At 43.4% G+C, this 22,320-nt stretch overlaps 1 protein-coding gene across 27 annotated transcripts in view; it reads right to left on the reverse strand.

The window, feature by feature from the left end:
* The window catches only part of CADPS (calcium dependent secretion activator), a 471,796-nt gene that overhangs the window by 252,020 nt on the left and 197,456 nt on the right, over positions 1 to 22,320 (reverse strand). For all 27 annotated transcript variants that reach the window (XM_027523777.1, XM_027523803.1, XM_027523802.1 and 24 more), the window contains exon 4: positions 7,855 to 7,935. In XM_027523777.1, the coding sequence (XP_027379578.1) occupies positions 7,855 to 7,935 (81 nt within the window). The remainder of the gene's footprint in view (positions 1 to 7,854; positions 7,936 to 22,320) is intronic.

Genomic DNA, 22,320 nt, shown 5'->3' on the forward strand with positions numbered 1-22,320 from the left:
TTAATTTATGTTAAGACTGCCAAGCAGCAAAGGTTACATAATAATAGCCTGAAGGCTGTTACACTCATATATCTCCTTCTCCTTATATTTGGGCCCAAACCTCATATCTGTATGGGATATTGGGGGAGCTGGGTAAGTGGTATCTTTAATTTGTACTAGAAGCAGCTGGCCCTGCAGTTGCCACAGAGATGGAGAGAAAAACCATCCTGACTAGGAAGTGGGTTCTTTCCTGCCAGTCAGCCTTACTATCAAGTGTGATCCTTCATCACACACATCTTTGGGACTCACCGAAGGCCTTTTCATTTGAAAGGCTTTGAAACTCTGCCACAGTCTTGAAACTCTGGAAGAAGACTCAGTGGTTATAGACACTACCACTCTGGCCCAGAGGTGGGTTCCACCAAACTTTCTACAGCAGAATATTGGAAAAATCCAGAGTGATCACTCCTCCTAGAACTTGGACAGTTCCTAACAACAGCATAAAAACAGGCTCATAAAACTGAGGTCTGCAAGGGAAAATAAGGCCATTTTTCTGCTCTGAGTACTTAAGCCTTGAGATGCAATAGCATTCTGTCAATCTCAGCTGAGGTTCTAAAGTGGTGTCTTCAGCAGCACACCCATTATAAATACATTTCAAAGCTGAAGTTGTGCCAAAATAAGGAAAATGTAGTCGTCCATCTCAATTGCTACATTCCCAAGCATAAAAGTAAATCAGCCTTGACAAAAGGATTGCTTATTCATATTGCTTTATGAAAGACACAGCACGCAAGTGGAGAAAGCCTCCCATAGAAATTCTCTGCCGGTCATTCGTTTTGGTTTTGGGATAATAACATTCCACAGTCGGGACGCCTCCCAAGGACAGTTCCTTCTGGAGTTACTGATGCTCAGCCACACTGAGGGATTTGGGGAACATCTTGAAAAACAGCATTTGAAAGTGCTAACAGCTCTGCCAGTCATTTGCTTTGCTTTTATGTCTCTTCATTTTCACTCATATAGAATGAAGCAGCTACATGTAAAAGCTGGCAAGGGTCCTTGGATAAAGAATCCTTAGACCCCAAGGCACAACTGACATTGTAGATGGTCAGAAGGAAGGCTGTGGTACAAGGACACTCTCCAGATGTGGAGCTTGCCTACGGATGTGCCAAGTCAGTACAACGTCTCAGACCCTTCCTGGGCTCCTAGCACCCGTTAGACAGTACAGCTATCACTAGGAATGAAGGAGTCGCTGAGAAGTGGGGGGATCGCCAGAAAGTGCCCAGGCACCGTGTGACACACGTGGTGTGAGAGGCCTGTGCAGGCGCAAAGGGGCACTGAGGAGCCTTATCCAGTCCACACGGGTGAAACAGACTCGCCGTGAATCCTGGGCCTGCCATTCACTAGTTATGTGACTTTGAACAGGTTTCTTCACCTGTCTGAATAACAGTGTTTATATCTGAAATGTGAATGACAAAGCTTAAAAAGTTATTGTGAAGAGGAAGAGATAATAAACATTAATACTTTTTGACCACTGAGCATTCATAGACATACATAGATATGTATACACATATACTCAGCCCATATATATGTATATTTACACACACACATATATGTATATGCATATATACATATATTCCTACACAGATATACATATCAAATTGTATCAGGCACCATGCTACTACTAGCACTCTAATAACAACAATAGCAACAGTCATAGTGGTGAACGCAGAAAAGACCATGCTGCTAGGTGGCATTTACAGGTTACTGGGCACTAAGTTAAGCACTGTATATGCTCTTCCTCCTTTAATCTTTCCACAACCCAGTGAGGCTGGTGCTGCCATTTATTCCCATTTGCTGGACAAAAATGAGATACAGAAGTTCCATCCATAATCAGCAGAACTGAGTTTGAAACCCAGAGCCCACACAACAGGGCTGGATTATCTGGCCCCAAGTGGCGTCAGGGCCGAGGTGAACCCTTCGGGGCCTCTCAGCAGTGAGCACCCTCCACAGACCTCGCTGTACAGCTCACAGTGCTCAGCAGAGCATGGGCCAGAGCCAAGTCCTCCACAGCAGTGGCCACCCCACCATCACCAGCCAACGTGGCCTGTACAATGCTGGGAGATGGGTGAAGTGTAGGGAGTGATGGGGGAAGGGTGAGTGTGTTAAATGAGAGAAAGGAGGTCTTGGTAGTTATTGTAAAAATCAGCATCACAGATACTAGAAGCATTTGGGGCACAGCTAGTACAGCTTCCTGGATTGGTTCTTTTACTCAAAGCTGTGCTTAAGTGGCTTCATTGCACTTTCTAGCTTTTATGAATTACATAGACTTACTTTGCTTTGAATGAACCTCCCTGGCATTTAGATTTTTCTTTGAAGTCAGATTCCCCTGGGTTCTTAGCTACCTGTGAAAGGTCAGAGTCAGGGAGATGCTCCCTACACACATTTTTCAGGAAAAAAACTGAACTAAATTACTATATGCTTGGACACTATGCTACTTTATGACCCAGGATAGATGCCAGGTCCAAGAACATTTATTAAGGTGGAGGTGGTATCATTCTCTGGAAGGAGAGGATCCACTCTCATCTGACTTTTGGCAATGCAGGGAGCAGAACTTTTCCATCACAGAAATATTTGGATGCTGTTTCTCACGTAGGCACATCATCATGTTTGCAATGGGATGACGGAATGAGATAGTCATTTTCCTCTGCAGAGAACAGGGTTTAAATGGCAACTCAACATTTAAATGATAGCTTGAAAAACCAGTGGTATTTCACTCCCAGACCTCTGCCTCTAATACTGCAGAAGCTGTAGTATTTGTCTTATGTAATTAGCTCAAAAATTTTGGAATTTTACCCCAAAATGTGGCCAAAAGAACTGGCAAATATCACAGCAGCACTAATGCCACAAGCTGCCGGTGTAAGCTCCAATGTCAACTTCTAATCACATAATTTAAATAACTCAGACTTAATTCCTGGGTGAAATCTGGGGAACTTTAATGTCAACATGAGAGGATTTGGGAAAATGTTTGAGCAGGGATTAAGAAGTCTTTCCTACCAGACTTTTAGAAATGCATTCAGGTCCCTTCATGGGACTTTTAAGGCAGCGTGTCTGATGTTCACAGTGAGGGCTCACACAGCTGTCTGTCTGATGACTCGTTGGATGCTGGTGTGACTGAATTGACACATTACACGGTAGGGCTGCGGGTGGAGGAAAGCCACCTCACACTTGGCTCCTTTCTCTCCGAGGAAGAAAGGACACACATCTGCCTTTGGTTTAATTGCGTGAGGATGAGAATGCTGCTGGCAGAACCACCAAGGTCCCTACCACCTCTTTCCCAGATTCCAAGGTAATCAAAGTAGAAGGGATTCAGAATGCCAGGAGCCCATTCTGCCTGCCACGTGCTACTGCTTCATTTGGGCCTCCGGATGACCTGAAGGGAACGCACAGTAAATTGTGGAAGAGAGAAAGCAGGCTCCAGGAGAGGCAACCGTCAGGGAGGGAGGGGCTGGGACAGTCCTGTCCTGGTGGAACTTCCTGCCCGTCATCTGACTACTGAAAAGAAAGAACATGAAGCTTGGAATTAAAGCACTCAGCTTCCTCCTTACTAGCTAGGTGCGCTCTGGTGCACCACTTACACTTTCTGATGTGCCTGAATTGGGGAGAACTATTGCAATGCCCAGAATTGTCTGTCACAGGTCTGAATAAAGACTTTATGTGAAATCACACAGCCAGTGTGATTTAATAAAGGACCGATTAGCAGAGAGAGGTCAGGATGCAGAGAGGTGAAGGCCTGGGTGAGAGGCATGTCAAACCCTTGGATTGGGATGATGGGGAAATGAAGCTTTGTGTTTGGGATGGCATTTTGGGATGGTAGTGTGCATGATGGTTAAGAGAGAAGGTTCTGGTCACTGAATGACCTTGGCCAAACCCTCTAACGTCTATGCCTCAACCTCTTCTATTATCCTCAGAAGGGGATAATAATAGCACCTTTCTCATAAACATAAAGTTGTTGGAGGGTCATATAGGTTCTCAGGTGTAAAATGATTAGGAGAGAGTTGGGCACATAGTAAACACCACACAAGCAACAGTTTTTTGGGTATATCTTCAAGCAGCTTCCAATTTATAATGACCACTCTACCCACAGCCCTGCTTTTAGAGTTAGAATCCTCACCCTCAGTGATGTATCACCAGCATCCACGTGTTTCATTAAGACCCTTACTCCCTTTCATGGTGGATTGATCAACTGCTCCGGGGGCTGGCCCTTGAACTAAGCTGGGTCATTCAGAGGCCTGACTCTTGAGATTGTGAATGTGCAAGGGGTAGTGAAAAAAGGGGAAAGAGGAGAGAGGGAGAGAGACAGGTTGATTGTCTGAATCATTTCCTATCTGGCCATAATGAAAACCTGTGGAATAGCCATGTTTCTCATTTGAGAAGCAAATAAAGATGATTTGCAGAGAAAGAAGGAATAATGAATGGGACACACAGACTCAAGAGAAGAGGGGAAACCTTGACCCCTGGGTGGCCCCTGGTTCCACATCCTTCCTAGATCTTGGCTATACCTTGCCCATGGGCTCTGTGAGACATTCCCTAATTCTTAGAGTCGACACCCTCTTGTAAAAAGCTTCCCTGTGTTGGAGCTTCTAATTTGCAATCCAGACACTCATCTTATAATTCAGAGGACAGAGTGAATTATGTATGGCAGATGACATCTATCTCCAGGAATTTCTGGTTATGATATTTACAGGAGCTGAAGTTCAGCCATATGGGTTGAATTGCACACCCTCAATAAAATTCACTGTGATGCTAGAAATAGAAAAATCAGGACATGCTGAAAGAAGACAAGCAAGGGTGCTTTGTTTCAATATCTCTTCACGACCTAGCTCTTCTCTAAGAACTTGATACTTTATTTAATTTCTAGTAGACAAGATAGTTCGCACTCTTCCTTAGTATTAGCCAGGTTAGTTTAAGCAGAAGGAGAATTTATTTTCCTTGGCATTCCACTAAACGGGACAAAAAGTAGTTCTACAGCTGCAGGTTAAGACAAAGTAGATCTAGGGGGTTTGAACATCTTGAGGATCTCAGGATACTCTGTCTGTTTACTTCTGTATACTGGCTCCACTCTTTTCTCTTCTCTTCCCTACATGGAAGAACTGAACATGACTGCAAACATCTTGTCACCACTACACAACACAGCTCTGTTCGTTCATGGTCCATAGGTCTCAGGGGTTTCATTGGTCAGGTGCACCCATTTCTGGACCGATCACTGGTGGCCAGGATAGGCTGGAAGCTGCGACTGATTTCACTTGCATGAGGAGCTCACTGCCAGGACAAAGTAACTCCTTGGCCTCCAAGGAGGCCAAGCGTGTGAATGAATATTGCAAAAGAAGACAGTAAATGTCCAGGACAGCAGAAGATAGTAGTGGGCAGACTCACAGAAATCCTCCTGAATGTTTAAATATACCCTCAATATACTCTGAAATTATTCTCCATTCTTTGTAAATTTTGACCCAGATTCACGTCAGTTGCGTATTTCCCTGTTCAAGAAAGTCTAGTTCTAAGTTGTCAGTGGTACTCTATTTGGTGTCAGAGTATCCAGTGATGTGGGCCAGGGGAGAGAATTTCTTCATTTACTGATCAGAAATGAGCAACTTGGCTCACTATGCTAACAGCTGTTCATCCATGATATTTTAAAAATTAAAATTAGCCTACGTGAGTTTCTAAAATTATCTTGTTAAGCCTCAAAGTAAACAAGACAACTAAAATAAAGGTGCCATGAGCTCATTTTGGAAGTGTGTATAAAATTTTAAGTTGCTTGAATACTTACTAGCTATGGATATAATAGCTGCCTAAGAGCAAACCCTAACCTCTATTTTCTGGATAATCTGCCAAGGAGACACTGACTTTAGAGAAGTACATTTTAAAGCCTTATTGATGTTTACTCCCACATTAAGCAGGATTTTCAAACTGAGAGTCTTTTACACTACCTTTAGCCAAACAACTGTATACTATTTTTAGCCACCAGACTGACTCGAATATAAACTTTGAAGGTGTCCAAAAACTAGATGCAAAATATTTCAACAAAAGTGCTTGAGCATGAAAGGGAATTTTCCTGCTTCTTGGAATCTCCCTTGGGTTTCTCCTCCAGTAGAATTCCTTTCCATGTGTGCAAATCCTGATATACTTCTTCCCATAAAGAGGAAGGCTGAATGCCAAGCTCTACTCTGTGTCCATCTTGCCCATCCTCAATTCCCACAGCCCCCACCCTCACGTGCACACAAGGCCTGTGGCTACCATAGGAATCAGTAGGCTGCTGTTATTTAAAACGGTGATATTTTGTTCTTCATGGATATTTTCGCATTGGTTATGATTTTTAAAGTATTGCATTAAAATATTATTTTGATGCCCACATCCTCCTACCCGGAATTTTTAAATTCTGAATCTGAGGTGAGTATCTCACCCTGTTCCAGTCCTGATACTTAGTCAGACTTGAGTTAAAGGTCTAGTGCAGTCTCTTAACTATTACAGAACTGCTTAGCTTAGATTTTTCCCTTCTCTAAAACAAGAATAACTGAAATGTCATTACAGGACCATTTGGAGGACTGAATGAGATGGTACATGTAAAGCATTTAACATGCTTGACACAAAGGCAATACTAATAAACACCACTAGCGTGACTACTGTGAATAACCACACAAACGAACAGCAGAAGAGCAGGTAACACTTAGGCTCATGGTCATCATTAGGAAGGCAAAACCCCAACTCTAAAGCAATCCTACCTACTGGGAGACTCAGTCATCACTCATCATTCTCAGTCATCAGAATCAACACTCCATGAACTGTCATTATAAGGGTTTACATACAGCAAAAAAGAAGGCACAAAAGTGGGGAGGACAAGCTCTTAGAGAAGGGGTCTTAAATTGAGGACTGAAGGCTGAGTAGGACGGCGTGATAAGTAGAAGAGAGGAGGAAGGTCATTCCAGGTTGAAACGCTAGTGAGTACAAAAGCACTGGGGCTGGAAAGGGCCTGGACACGTTAGAGGGAGACATTCTGTGCAGCTGGAATGGGGAGTCCTGGCGGGAAAGTAATGGGAGGGTGAGGCCAGTAAGGAAGGACACGGTCTGTGGATTAAGAGCCTTGAATGTCATTCTAAAGGAGCAAGCTTCTGTTCTGGGGACAGTGGAGTATTCTATTGAAGGATCCTGAGGCTCTGTTTTGAGATGTCCATATACAAGGTTTAGAATGACAATTATGTGCAGGATGGACAGAAAATGGCGAGGGAGTGGATCCCCATTTGGAGGCTACTGTAAGATCCAGGCCTGGAAGATGAGGACCTGAACTGAAGCACCAGCAGTGGTGCTGGAATGCAGTAAAAGGGATCTGACCCACATTTGGGAGGCAGAATCAATGAGCTGAGTGGCAGACTGAGTGTGGAGTGTTGTGGGGAGGAGGGAGAAATCGACAATAACCAGGAGGTGTCATCCACAGTAATTAGACAGAGGCCACATGAAGAGGAGTAAAAGTAGGTATGGGCACTCAGTCAGAGGAAGAAGGTAAGGAGTGAGATTTTGAACACATCCAACTTAAAATGAAGGGGATTATCAAAGTGGAAATGCTCAGCAGATGGGTGGAAACATAAGGCAGGGACTCGGAAGGAAGGTGAGGCTGGATCTGAGTATGGATTGGAGTACAGGAAATACATGCATTGTCTCAAGGACAGTGGCCCTGAGGAGGAGGGCTGAGGACTCCATCAGGATGACTGTCCTCATCTTTCTTCCTCTCTGATTCTCAGTTTTGTCTTTCTACAGCCCTCAACAGTCAGTGTTCTCCCTGTGTGGGACTCAGCTCTGGTCCCCCAGCACATGTCCCCAGAGTTTCCTTACCCTGGCTATTTGGTCTGCCATTTGGAGACGGCCGTCCAGCTCTCGTCTGATCTGGGCTGCTTGCTCATCCGGATTGTCCAGCTGCACAAAAGCACAAACATGGAGACTTTGAATTTGGGTGACGACAAAAGCCCAGGAACTCATGACTTTACAATTAACACTCTTACTCTTTGCTCCTATGGACCTATTTCACTAAAACTTATGTACTGTGTGACAGACAAATCCTTTTAGACAGTGTGATGGGGTAGGCAGGCTGTTCCTAAGAAAGGCATCTGAATGAACTTGTATAGAATCACTTATGAACTTCTAGGCAGTAGTGTTTCTAATGAGGGCCTGATGCAACACTTCTGTTTGGGGTCCAATGAAGACAGTGTTCACAGGGCAGACATACAGGGAAGGAGATGGTAATATAACCATTAGCGATTCATGGAGCAGACACAGTTCGCATCCAAAACACCTACATAGCATATATCCTGCTGCTCTCCCACCCCTGGACCATGGATGATTAGTCAGTTTCTGCATCCTTTCTCTCTGAGCCCTGAGACCTTCTCAACCAGCACTCCAGGCGGCGGCAGCCTCTCAGGTGGTGCTGATACCTTACATACATTACTATGTATAAAATATTGATAGATAAATAATAGAATCGACTGTATTGCATCGGGAACTCTACTCAATGCTGTGTGGTGACCTGCACGGTGAGGAAATCCAAATCAGAGGGGATATATGCCTACGTGCAGCTGATTCACTCTGTTATACAGCAGAGACTGACACAACAGCGTAAAGCAACTGTATTCCAATAAAAATCCATGAAAAATTAAACAGTATAGAAGTAGGTGCATGTCTCCTTCTAACTAACCAAATGCATGCCTTAGAAACTATACTGAGTATGCTTCAAAAGGAGGTTACCCATGAACTGTTTGTGAAATTTGAGGTTAGTTACCCACTCAGCCAACTTTTGGCACATCTATATTAAAATTACATGTGATTAAAAAAAAAAAAAAAGAAATCTATCTTTGTTTTTTCTGATGGGGAGACAATCCCCTAACTTCTCTGGTGTCAGTTTTACCATCTACAGAATAAAGGTGTTAGTTATGTAATCTCCAGCATCCCTTTGCCGTATTTCTACAAATCTGTGAAAGATATTGCAAGTATTTCTACAAAGGGCCATATAACGAAGACTCTAGGCTTTGAGGGCCATAAGGTCTCTGCTGCCGTGATTCAATTCTTCCAACGAAGCATGAAAACAGACACAGACAATATCTGAATAAATGAGTGGTGCTGTGTTCTAATAAAGTTTTATGAACAACAGGTGGTGGGCCATAGTTACTGATCCCTGCTCTAGGAATTAAAAGTTCTCTCTTCATTTCTAAGCAAGCTTAGCATTACCCTTCAAACTGTAATGAGTCTGCTTTGTTCAGTAATTGATACATTATTTTACTCACAGAAGAGTTTAATAAGTATGGAACAGTGACATTCAAAAGGGATGTGCTCTATTCTTCATTTCAGAACATGTTAACTCACAACAAAAAGTCAATTAAGAACTTGTGAGTTTTCTAAGTCTTTTTCTTTCAAGAGCCATTTTTATTCAGAAACTTGAAGATGAAAACCCAACTCCACACTTAAAAAAAAGAAACTCATCTACGCTATGAAATAGTACAGAAAGTAAGTTATGTCTCAGTTCAGTTCACTCAGTCATGTCTGACTCTTTGTGACCCCATGGACTGCAGCATGTCAGGCTTTCCTGTCCATCACCAACTCCCGGAGTTTACTCAAACTCATGTCCATTGAGTTGGTGATGCCACCCAACCGTCTCATCCTCTGTCATCCCCTTCTCCTCCCACCATCAATCTTTCCCAGCATCAGGGTCTTTTCAAATGAGTCAACTCTTTGTATCAGGTGGCCAAAGTATTGGAGTTTCAGCTTCAGCATCAGTCCTTCCAATGAATATTCAGGACTGATTTCCTTTAGGATGGACTGGTTGAATCTCCTTGATGTCCAACAGACTCTTAAGAGTCTTCTCCAACACCACAGTTCAAAAGCATCAGTTCTTTGGTGTTCAGCTTTCTTTACAGACCAACTCTCACATCCACACATGACTACTGGAAAAAACATAGCTTTGATAAGACGGACCTTTACTGGCAAAGTAATGTCTCTGCTATTTAATATGCTGTCTAGGTTGGTCATAACTTTTCTTCCAAGGAGTAAGCGTCTTTTAATTTCATGGCTGCAGTCACCATCTGCAGTGATTATGGAGCCCCAAAAAATAAAGTCTCACTGTTTCCACTGTTTTTCCATCTATTTGCCATGAAGTGATGGGACCAGATGCCATGATCTTAGTTTTCTGAATGTTGAGTTTTCAGCCAAGTTTTTCACTCTCCTCTTTCACTTTCATCAAGAGGCTCTTTAATTCTTCGCTTTCTGCCATAAGGGTCACGCCATCCACATATCTGAGGTTACTGATATTTCTCCTTGCAATCTTGATTTCAGCTTGTGCTTCATCCAGCCCAGCATTTCCCATGCTGTACTCTGCATATAAGTTAAATAAGCAGGGTGACAATATACAGCCTCAATGTACTCCTTTCCCTATCTGGAACCAGTCTGCTGTTTCATGTCCAGTTTTAACTGTTGCTTCCTGACCTGCATACAGATTTCTCAAGAGGTAGGTCAGGTGGTCTGGTATTCCCATCTCTTTAAGAATCTTCCACAGTCTGTTGTGATCCACATAGTCAAAGGCTTTGGTGTAGTCAATAAAGCAGAAGTAGATGTTCTTCTGGAACTCTTTTGGTTTTTCAATGATCCAACGTAGGAAGTCAAGAAATACCTAGAGTAACAGGCAAATTTGGCCTTGGAGTACAGAATAAAGCAGGGCAAAGGCTAATAGAGTTTTGTCAAGAGAACGCACTGGTCATAGCAAACACCCTCGTTCAACAACACAAGAGAAGAGTCTACACGTGGACATCACCAGATGGTCAATACTGAAATCAGACTGATTATTTTCTTTGCAGCCAAAGATGAAGAAGCTCTACACAGCCAGGAAAAACAAGACTGGGAGCTGACTGTGGCTCAAATCATGAACTCCTTATTGCCAAATTCAGACTTAAATTGAAAAAAGCAGGGAAAACCACATTCAGATATGACCTTAATCAAATCCCTTATAATTATACAGTGGAAGTGAGAAATAGAGTCAAGGGATTAGATCTGATAGACAAGAGTGCCTGATGAACTATGGACGGAGGTTCATGACACTGTACCAGGAAGCAGGTATCATGACCATCTCCAATAAAAAGAAATGCAAAAAGGCAAAATGGTTGTGTGAGGAGGCCTTACAAATAGCTATGAAAAGAGAAGCCAAAGGCAAAGGAGAAAAGGAAATATATACCCATTTGAATGAAGAGTTCCAAAGAACAACAAGGAGAGATAAGAAAGCCTTCCTAAGTGAACAATGCAAGGAAATAGAGGAAAACAATAGAATGGGAAAGACTAGAGATCTCTTAAGAAAATCAGAAATACCAAGGGAACATTTCATGCAAAGACGGGCACAATAAAGGACAGAAATGGTATGGACCTAACAGAAGCAGAAGATATTAAGAAGAAGTGGCAAGAATACACTGAAGAATTATACAAAAAAGTTATGTCTACTATGATGTAAATAAGAAAACTGGATAATTTACAATCATTTTTTCTCTGAAGTACCATGAATAGCCTTCATTGGTTTGTTTTACAAAACATACCTGGCTTTATGCTCTTTTTATCACCCTATTCAATTAAGGAGTTGCCTTATCTTCTCTCTTCCATGGGTTTTTTTTTAATTAATCAATTTTTTTATTGAAGGATAATTGCTTTACACAATTTTTCTGTTTCAGCATTTTGATGAGCAGAACTATTTTCTAGATCATGAAGACTGGATTGTAACTTTTGGCCATATATCTAGTATTTCTCAAAGGGTGTTCTGCTGAACAACAACCTTATTAGATACTCCAGAAGAAAGGACTTGGAAAGGCTCCAAAAGAATGTTAGATAAGCCTGGAAAATGCTGTGTTGAAATACAGTTTCTGAGTTCTTCAGTAAGGAAAACTGTCAGATTTTCAAACAACTCAACTACTACTTAACTTAAAATTCTATTTTTTTGCATAATGCCCAAAGAACAAGAGTTGGAAATCCTGTTCTAAATTAATCAGCAGTCACAGCACTGACCAGTGGGCCCTCCATCACTGCCTGACAACCGGCGCACAGAGGAAACCTGGTATCCTCAGGGCTGGTTTACACTCCAGTGAAGTGCTTTTCAGTCTCTTTCTTGGAAGCGTCAGACCTCTTCATATCCAGGTGAAAATCCACTGGGAACACTTAGAAATGTCTTGTTCAAAATATATATGATATATATATATATCATATATATATATATATATATGATATATCTGACTACTTCACTGAGAAGAAGCAAAATTATTTGGTTAGAGGCTACAGTTACGGGTTCTGTCAGAAGATATGGTGCTCACCGAGGTTAAAACTGAAAAGAGAAAAAATGTTTTATGAAAATTCTCAGAGGTGTCTGAGGGCTCCCACTGGCCTCACCAAATACAACTACAAATGGCAAAGAAAGCCAGCAGTGAAGATGACGAGCAGGCTAGGTCTACATGAAACGTCATTCATTCATGCGTTGGTTTACTTATTCATTCATCAAATTTTTATGGAATGTCTTGCTATGCGTGATATTGGAATACAGAAAGGAACAAGACGGACCCAGCCCCTGACTCTATGCAGCTCAAAATCTAGAAAGAATAGCTATGATTATTTGAATTTGGACACAAAAGAGAAGGGATTAGAATTTACTGATGCCTATTTCAAGAGCAGGTATTGTATGACGTATATTAAACCCTTTTCTCAGGGGTTCCAAGAAATAAATCTTAACATGCATTCTCCCAGGAAAAGGATTCTGGGCCAGGAAACATTGCTTCCTCCTGAAAATTCATAACACATATTTACATAATTAATATTTAGGGAAATTCTGTAGTAAATAAGCCTACTTAACTGCATTTAATATTGTCTTTGACATAGTTATTGCAGTGAAAACAAGTGTTCCACAGGGTAGTGTGGGAAATTCCCCATGCAAAACATCTTTATGAGGAAGGTACCTTCATCACCACCATCTTATAGATGAGGAAACAGTCTCTGTAATGTACAAGAATGTAGTAAAATGGCATGAGCCATGTGAAATGGAATTGGCCCTGCCTCAACCTGAATCTCTTTTTGTCCTGCTTAATGTTGACTTTCTTTTTTTAGTGTGTTGTTCTGGCTTTCTTTTTGGCCCTGACAATTAACTCCTCACTCTTACTTTGTTTAATTCAATACAAAGAATCCCCACCGCCCCATGACTGGGGGGAAGAAAAATATCTACCCTCTGTTTCCTATCATGACTGATTTCCTCTGGGCAGGCTGCAGCAGTGCCAGAGGCCTCCCTAAGAAATGACAGCAACGGGCATGTCCTTATCCTGGCTCTGCCACTTAGTAGCTGTGTGACCTTGGGCAAGTTACTTAACCTCTCTGTGCTCAGGCCTCCTCATCTGAATAATCAGGATAATAAGTCTACCACAGAGTAATGAGGATTCACTGAGACCACAGATATAAAGCATGTGGCCCACTCCTTGGCATGCAGCAAACGCTTAGAAAATAGTGGCTGCTGGCTGTGTTCTAAGAACAGCTCATGCTGGCTGTAATTCTGACATGGCCCACAATGGGGCATCAAAGATTCAGAGAGAAGGTGCCGGATGGGCTAGTGTCCCTGCCAGGTGTGGATGTGGGTGTCTTGGTCTAATCTTCTGTGCCCAAAAAGGAAACTGATAGGGGCTTCCATTTCTGGACAAATTTCCTCGGCTTTTCAGTGTATCCTACTTTCTCCAGGGTCAAGTCCTTTGCTCTGTTGGACTTTAATTAGCAGGAGTGACCAGAAGGTGGACACTGCTGCCTGAGAGTTAATGATCTGAAGGAAAGACAGAAGGAGAAATGCAACCAAAGCTCCCGAAAATAGTCTGGTGTGAGAGAGGGGGCCAACCTCCACCAAAAGGCTCCACAGACCCACTGGATGAGGCCCCTCCACAATAAAGAGAAATCAAGAAATTATTTTCAAGAGCTGAAAAGAAAAAGCCAGCAAGGGGCTTCCATGGAAACAAGGTTCTGTTTACCTTGCTGGTCTTTTCCACCAAGGAAAGGAGAGATCCATTGGCGAACCAGGTCAAGGGCAAACCTTTCCTGCCGACAGCTCATTAGGGTTAAAATATGTACATGTGCATGAAGGCTTTTTACCTAATTAGCCAAATAATCTTCCTACTAGCAGGGGTCAGACAGAGGCAATGTGGTTGTTTTGATTTGCCAGCCAAGCAAAAGAAACCATTTCCCTGGGCTTTTCTTTTAAAGTGATGGAGGACTAAGCTCGGCACAGGGTTAATGGAGACAGGTATCACCTCAGCCAGGGGTTCAAGCCCATCCAGAGGTCTAGGATTCTCTCCACTCACCGCTATGCCCTTTCGGTCACTGTAGACATGAGAACTCAGCCCATCACGGCTGTCGGGCCATGTGGCACTGGCAGGAACGCTGCACGGTGGAGGACCCCCAGGGGGAGTCTGTGCCCAGCTATCCCAATCCTTGGCTGCAGGACCCTGTCATCTCTCTTAACCTCTCTGAGTCTCAGTTTTTTGACTGCAGAGGGAGGACTATTTTTCACCTTGCACAGCTACGGAAAGGACTGAATGAGACCTTGTGCTTCAAGGGAAGTCAAGCTGACTTGGGTTCAAACCTTGACTCTGCAATTTCCTTACTCAAAGGGATCAAACAGGTGACTGAACCCTTCTAAGCCTCGGTTTCCTTGTCTGTGAAAAGGGGAGAAGGTAAGATACCCACCTTGGTGTGCTTAGAGCATGATGGAGTGGGATGATTATGGTGTGCACATACGAGATCCTATAGCTTAGCAACTCGCTTCTAGAATGAACTCTTCTGAGGATGGGTGTTCACCAGATGCTACCTCCCCTCCATGCCCTTTGCGATGTATGAAAGAAACCAGGATGGGCGACGAGGGAGCCCTGGTGTGGACCAGAGGCACTTGTGTTCTGTTCATGACTTGAACTTAGCCAGAAGATGTCAGGCCAGAGTCACGGCCTCTCTGTCCACAACCCTGTCATCTGTTAAACAACAAACCCTAAGAGGTTATGTTCCAGGAGTCTCTGAAAAGCCTAGAGGAGCATTTCTCAAAGCTACACTCTGGGGAACACGAGTCCTAGGAACCCTCCATGAGATAGGGTTCTGTGTGTTCCTCTCTCCTCTTTCTGAGAAGCAAGAAGACACCTAAGTGGGAAATCCTGCATGAAGGCAAGGTTGTATGGGTCCATATTTCCCAAACATATCTGACCACATGGGTAGTACATGTGAACACCGCACACATTTTGGGCCATGCTCGCCTAGGCAGTTCTCGCATGCGCCTCATTTTTCTCATGTCCATGACAGAATCTGGTGTGGGGGGAGAAGAGAAGGAGGCAGGGAGGAAGCACCTACACTATGCAAGTCTATGTCTCAGTGAAAAGGGACCCATCTGGGAGGCCCCGTCTGACATCTGGGGTGACGGAGATGTCATGCCAGGGCCTGGGCACGCAGCCCCCTCACTGGCTTCACAAGCCCTGGAGGACAGCCTTGCCAGTGCTCCCGGAGACAGCCTTGCATACCAGCTTTCCCTAGGGATGCCTCAGTGCTCTGGGGCTCACACATGATCATTTTGTGGAGGCGAGTCCATCTCTGGACTCATCCAGTCATCACTGTTACTGCCACAAAGCAACCCACCATCAAGCGAAGAAAGGACTGTGATTCAAATACGCAGAAAATTGAAATAAACAGGCAGAGTACTCGATGCATTGTTTGAGTAATTGTTCTGCTTTCTGGACAAATCTATAGTCCTCAGCCTCAGAGCAAATGGACCGAGTTCAGTCTCAGGACTACACTGACATGACCCAGAACTGTGGCTGGAAGGAGATTCAGAGATGACACAGTGACTTCAGGGTAGAGACCCCGCTGAGCTCTGCGGCTTGTCGGGCACCACATTCCCCCTCTGTCCTCCGCCCAGGCCTGAGGAAGGGCTGGCTTGCTGCTGCTGCTGCTGCACACACTGTCTACCACACCTGGAGCACTTACCCTTGTCTCCTCCTTGACTTAAGCCTAACCTCCTCCATCCTTCAGTTTGGCAGCAAACCTTCTCTGATCATACGAGACTCGGTGAGTTCCCACTGCCATACGCTCTCCCAGTGCGGGCACGTTCCCTTCATCAGCATTCATTGCAATTATAGTTTTACATCCACTCATCAGATGATGTGTTGTCCACCTACTAGACTGTAAACTCTGTGAGGGCAGGGGATGTGATTTTGCTCACCTCTGCATCCCTGGCACCCAGCCTGGTGCCAACTACAGAGTGTGCTCTGATGACTGCCTGAGTTAAAGGACTAAAGGACTGAGTTAATGAACTGTGACCAGAAGGAAAGTAACCCACCCACAGTCACAGCATCATCATCAGTGATGAGGCTGGGACTATGTTCCCAACCTGCTCACTTCCAGGCTCTGTCTGCCTGCTTAGCGCTGTGTCCTGCCATGGGCCGCTTTCCCTGAAATACATAAAGTCGAACTTGGCTGGCTTATACCCAGTCACATCGCTGATAAAGCATCCTTAATTCTGGGCTACTGGGGACCAAGGCAGGTGCGCCTATCAGCAGCTGCAGGGCAAGCCACCTGCTGACCTGAGTTTAGCTCCATCTATTCCCCTTGTTTCCTTTCTACTTCCCAGGCTGCCCCCTTGGTGCCCAGGGACTGGTGTTTGAGAGGGAGGCTGCCAGGAGCGACTGCAGAGGAGAGCAGAGGCCCCTCCCGGCATTCCACCCCCTCACCCCCCCCCACCCCATCCTCCACAGGCCTGTTTTTTTTTTTTATCCTCCTTCAGAGACAAACTGCTCCAGCCAATGCTGCCTTCCTGGTGCACTGCGGTCTGGAAAGTTACAGCCAGGACACAGTCAGTTTCCACCCAGGGGTGTGGGTGCCGGAGCTCAAGACTCAAGAACACGCTGAGGTCTGGTCAGGCCTGTGTTACTACATTCAGTGCCTGGCTGCCGCCTCCAAGCTCCTGTCCTCCTGTCTCTTACAGCCCGTCTCCCCTCTGTCCACCTCCAACGTGGAGGCTGTGGAAGAGGGTCACACCTCTTTTGTCCAAGATCAATTGCTGCCTTTCCGCTTTGAAGCTGATCAACGTTGAACAAGTTATTCGATTTCTCCAAGTCTTCACTTTTAATTTTTCAACTCTGTTAATTCTATGATGGGAATAATAATGAGAATACCTCCTTCATAGGGTTGATGAGAGGTTAAACATACACATAGTATATGTACGATGCTTAGCAGAGTGCCTGGCACACACTTTCTGTAAATCTTAGCAGCTATTAGCACTTGGCATTCTGCAGCCCGTATACTTCATCCTTACACAAGTTCTGATTCTACTAACACTTAAAATGGCAGAACAGGTTTCCCCTACTTCCATGCAGGAAAGCAAGCTTCAAAAGATGAAGTCATTTGCTGGTAGTTTCAAAGACAGCTGACCCTGCACAGAGGGTATAACCCTGAGAAAATAGAGCACCAGAAATCCTGGTTTTTTAGAACCAGAAAACCTTAAGATCAAACCCCACCTTTATCACATACTCACTGTGTGACCAAGGCCAGGGAACTCAACCTCTCTGAGCATCTGTACCTGGAACTCTAAAATAATTTCCTCAGGAGACTCCTATGATGACAATCATAATAGACATTTCCACACTCTAGGATTTTGACACATTGTAGGTTTATTATTACTTCTATTGTTATTACTGAGGGTGAACCTGATGAAATCTGCAGCCTTGCCTCCGATGTAAGTCTTTATGAGGGCTCTGTTTCAGGATAATTTGTGGACTTTGGTATCCCGTGCACACTCAATTATATTCTGTTTTCATAAAAAACATTCAACATTAGTGGAAAAGGTAAAATAAGACCATTAGTGTCTTTCCCATTCCTTATTCCCTCTCCAAGAGCAGACCTTGTGTAGGTCAAAGTCTCCATTCTGAAGGATGCACCTCTCCTTGATTGCAAAAGGCAAGGTTTAGCTCCCAGAGTCTGCCAGCCAATAAGAACATCCTCCACATCTGAGTCACCCATTTTATGTCTTTGCTGGCTTCTGGCAATGCAGTAAATATAACCCAAGAGCTCCAAATGCAGCAATTCTCTGAGTGAGCAGCAAATAAATATATAAAAATATCCTGGAAAGGAAACCAATCCATTCCTTTATGATCCTGCAGTGCTCAATCAGCCTCCCCTACCCCCACCCAAGTCCTGCAATGACCTCACTCTGCCTTCCACCATGTCAAATCTAATGTATCATTCAGGGGGCTGGTTCCAGACCCGTATTCTTCAGGGAAGCCCTCCTGGATTGCTTTGGTCACATATCAACTTGCTCTTGTAGGCAGCGCTGGCCTGTCTAGCATCTCAACCTTCTCTGTGTCACATGTTTTGGATTTCTTTTCCTGCCAAAATAATTGTTCAGTTCAGTTCAGTTGTTCAGTCATGTCCGACTCTATGTGACCCCTTGGACTGCAGCGTGCCAGGCTTCCCTCTTCATCACCAACTCCCTGAGCTTGCTCAAACTCATGTCCATCGATTTGGTGATGCCATCCAACCATCTCATCCTCTGTCATCCCCTTTTCCTCCTGCCTTCAATCCTGCCCAGCCTCAGGGTCTTTTCCAATGAGTCTGTTCATCGCATCAGATGGCCAAAGAACTGGAGTTTCAGCATCAGTCCTTCCAATGAATATTCAGGACTGATTTTCTTTAGGATTGACAGTAGGGCACAACAGTCAGGGACCCAGGGAACTTTTCCAGAAACAGTCAGACCTGGTCTCAAAACTTTGCTCTGCCATTTACTAGCAGACAATATATTCTCTGTGTCTGCTGCTTCATCTGCAAAGTGGGAGTCCTAATACTAACAATGCCAACAGCAGAGGTTTATAGTGAGAATAAAAGAAGATGGCACTCATAAGGCACTTAGCGCATCAAATATGATGCGAGGACACAGAGTCAGGCTATCATTTAGTACTTTTGGGGCTAGAGCCTATGAATTTTGTCCAGCATGAAGGATGCAGCTGTGCTTTTTATGGATCATTTTAATGATCTTTACTGCTGGGGCTGAGAGATGCTCCAGTTCACTTAGACCATCCTGAGGACATAGAGATCAAAGCCACTGAGAGAGCAGGCGTTGTCTAGCAGGGTGAGAGTGTGGCCACTGAAGCTCGGCATACAGAGGCAGCAGCTGGTTTCTGTGCTTGGGACTAGGTTGGTTTATTCCTTCTTAACTATGAAGTCATGTCTACTGTATCTCCTGAATCCATCTAATCCGTTCATCCACTTTCCTAGGGCAGGTTACCACTGTCTCCACCATGAAGCACTGGCCTGTTTGCCTGCATCCTTTCTGACAAAGCAGTTCTCAATCTGGCCCATACATGAGAAACATCTGGGGGACAGGAAAGACAATCCTGATACCCAGACTACACCCAGATCAACTAAATCAGACATTTGGCTTGGGGCTCAGGCAGGCATCATTTTTCTTAAAACCTGTTCAGATGATTCCAACATGCAGTAAAGGTCGACAGTCTTTACCAAAAGCCAGTGGTTCTCAAACTATGGTGAGAATCCACCAAAGAAATTGTTAAAAGAGAGTTTTGGGCCTCATTCATAGAGAGCCTTGATTCAGTAAGTCTGGGGTGAGAATCAAGAATTTACTCATTCTGAGTGATGCTGATGCTGAGAACTGCACTCTGAGGGGATGCCTGTAGTGTATTCTGCTCATCTTGCTGGAATGCACATTTGCTCACATTTCTCTCATGCTTAAGCCCCTACAGTAATACTCTATTATCCTTGGCAACAGGAATCTGAGATCCTTATCACAGCAGACTATACTACAAAGCTATAGTCATACAAACAGTATGGTACTGGGACAAAAACAGAAATATAGATCAATGGAAAGGACAGAAATCCCAGTAATAAACCCACACATCTATGGTCAATTAATCTTTGACAAAGGAGGCAAAACTATATAATGGAGAAAGATAGCGTCTTCAATAAATATGGCTGGGAAAATTGAATGTTTACATGTAAAATAATGAGATTAGAACATGCTTTAACACCACACACATACACACACACACACACACACACACACACACAAACTCAAAATGGATTAAAGACCTAAATGTAAAACCTGATACTATCAACTCTCAGAGGAAAACACAGGAAGAACACTCTTGACATAAATTGCAGCAATATATTTTTTTTCAATCAGCCTCCTACAGCATTGGAAATGACAAAAACAAACAAACAGAACCTAATCAAACTCAAAATCTTCAGCACAGCTAAGTAAACCATAAACAAAATGAAAATACAATTTGTAGAATGGGAGAAAAGATTTTCAATGACGTAACTGACAAGGGATTAATCTTCAAAATCTACAAACAGCTCATGAGGCTCAATTAAAGAAAAATTCTATTAAAAAATGGGCTTAAACAGACATTTCTCCAAAGAAGAAACACAGACAGCCAAGAGGCACATGAAAAGATGTTTAACACTGCTAAATTATTAGAGAAATGCAAATCAAAACTGCAATGAGGTATCACTTCATACCAATCAGAATGATGAGCATCAAAAAATCTATAAACAATAAAAGGTGGAGCGAGTGTGAAGAAAAGAGAACCCTCCTACACTGCTGATGGGAATGTATATTGGTACAGGCATTATGGAGAACAGTATCGAGGTTCCTTAAGAAACTAAAAGTAGAATTACTATATGACCCACCAATCCCATTCCTGGACAGCATATCCAGAGGAAACCATGGTTCAACTGGATACATGCACCCTAAAATTCCTGCAGTGCTGTTTACAATAGCCAAGGAATGGAAGCAACCTAAATGTCCATTGACAGATGAATGGATAAAGGAAATGTGGTACATTTATACAATGGAATATTACTCAGCCATGAAGAACAAAATAATGCCATTTGCAGCAACGTGGATGAACCTAGAGATTATCATGTCAAGTGAAGTAAGTCAGACAAAGATAAATATCATGTAATATTGCTTATACACATAATCTAAAAAATAATACAACTGAACTTATTTACACAACAGAAACAGACCCACAGACTCAGAAAACAAACTTATGGTTACCCAAGGGGAAACACTGTCAGGGAGGGATAAATTGGGAGTTTGGGATTGTCATATACACACACAACTACATTTAAAATAGATAAACAACAAGGACCTACTGAATAGCACAGACAATGCTGGTCAATATTCTATAATAACAGAATATTGAGAAAGAATGGGAGAAGAATTTGAAAAATAGATACACATGTATGTATAACTGAATCAGTCTGCTTTACATCTGACACGAACACAACATTGCTAAAAACCATACTCCCAGTACTTCCCAATACAAAATGGAAATGAAGAGCAATAACAAATATGAGGCAGCATTACCATCTGGCTCCTGTATGGCTTTCTAGCCTTTTTTCCCACTGCTTTGTCTTGCCCTCCAGGCCCAGGCCACTCTGGGCTGCTTCCAAGTTCTCAGACATGACATAGTTATTCATGGCCCCAAGCCAATGTGCGTGTGCTGCCTTCCTCTGCCATCTTCAGCTGGCTGACACTCATTAACCCACCTCCCAGTCGCCATAATGCTGCTTCCTTAGGATACTTCTTCACCCCAGCCAAGGTCACTTCCTCAAGGTCCCCACAACATGTTGAACTTCCTCTTCTACCAATCTAATCACATGTGCCATTATTTGCTCCGGGTCATGCTCTTTGCAAGACTAAAAGTGCCTTGACAACAGGGACTGTGTCTATCAGGTCCACTACAAAATATCCTAACTGATGCATGGTAGGTATGCAAGAAGTAGTTGCAGAATTAACTTTGAGATGGAGATAATAATGTCTACTTGGCAGGGTGGTTTTGATGAATTAATGAGACAAGGTTGTTGAAAACACTTAGTGTAGTGTTTGATATTTAATAGATGCTTAAATTATGACCTCCTGGAATGAGAAGTCAAGTGGGCCTTAGGAAGCATCACTATGAACAAAGCTAGTGGAGGTGATGGAATTCCAGTTGAACTATTTCAAATCCTAAAAGATAATACTGTGAAAGTGCTACACTCAATATGCCAGCAAATTTGGAAAACTCAGCAGTGGCCACAGGACTGGAAAAGGTCAGTTTTCATTCCAATCCCAAAGAAAGGCAATGCCAAAGAATGCTCAAACTACTGTGCAATTGCACTCATCTCACATGCTAGCAAAGTAATGCTCAAAATTCTCTAAGCCAGGCTTCAACAGTATGTGAACTGTGAACTTCCAGATGTTCAAGCTGGTTTTAGAAAAGG

Source organism: Bos indicus x Bos taurus, chromosome 22, assembly GCF_003369695.1.
Source record: "Bos indicus x Bos taurus breed Angus x Brahman F1 hybrid chromosome 22, Bos_hybrid_MaternalHap_v2.0, whole genome shotgun sequence".
NCBI classification, from domain to species: Eukaryota; Metazoa; Chordata; class Mammalia; order Artiodactyla; family Bovidae; genus Bos; species Bos indicus x Bos taurus.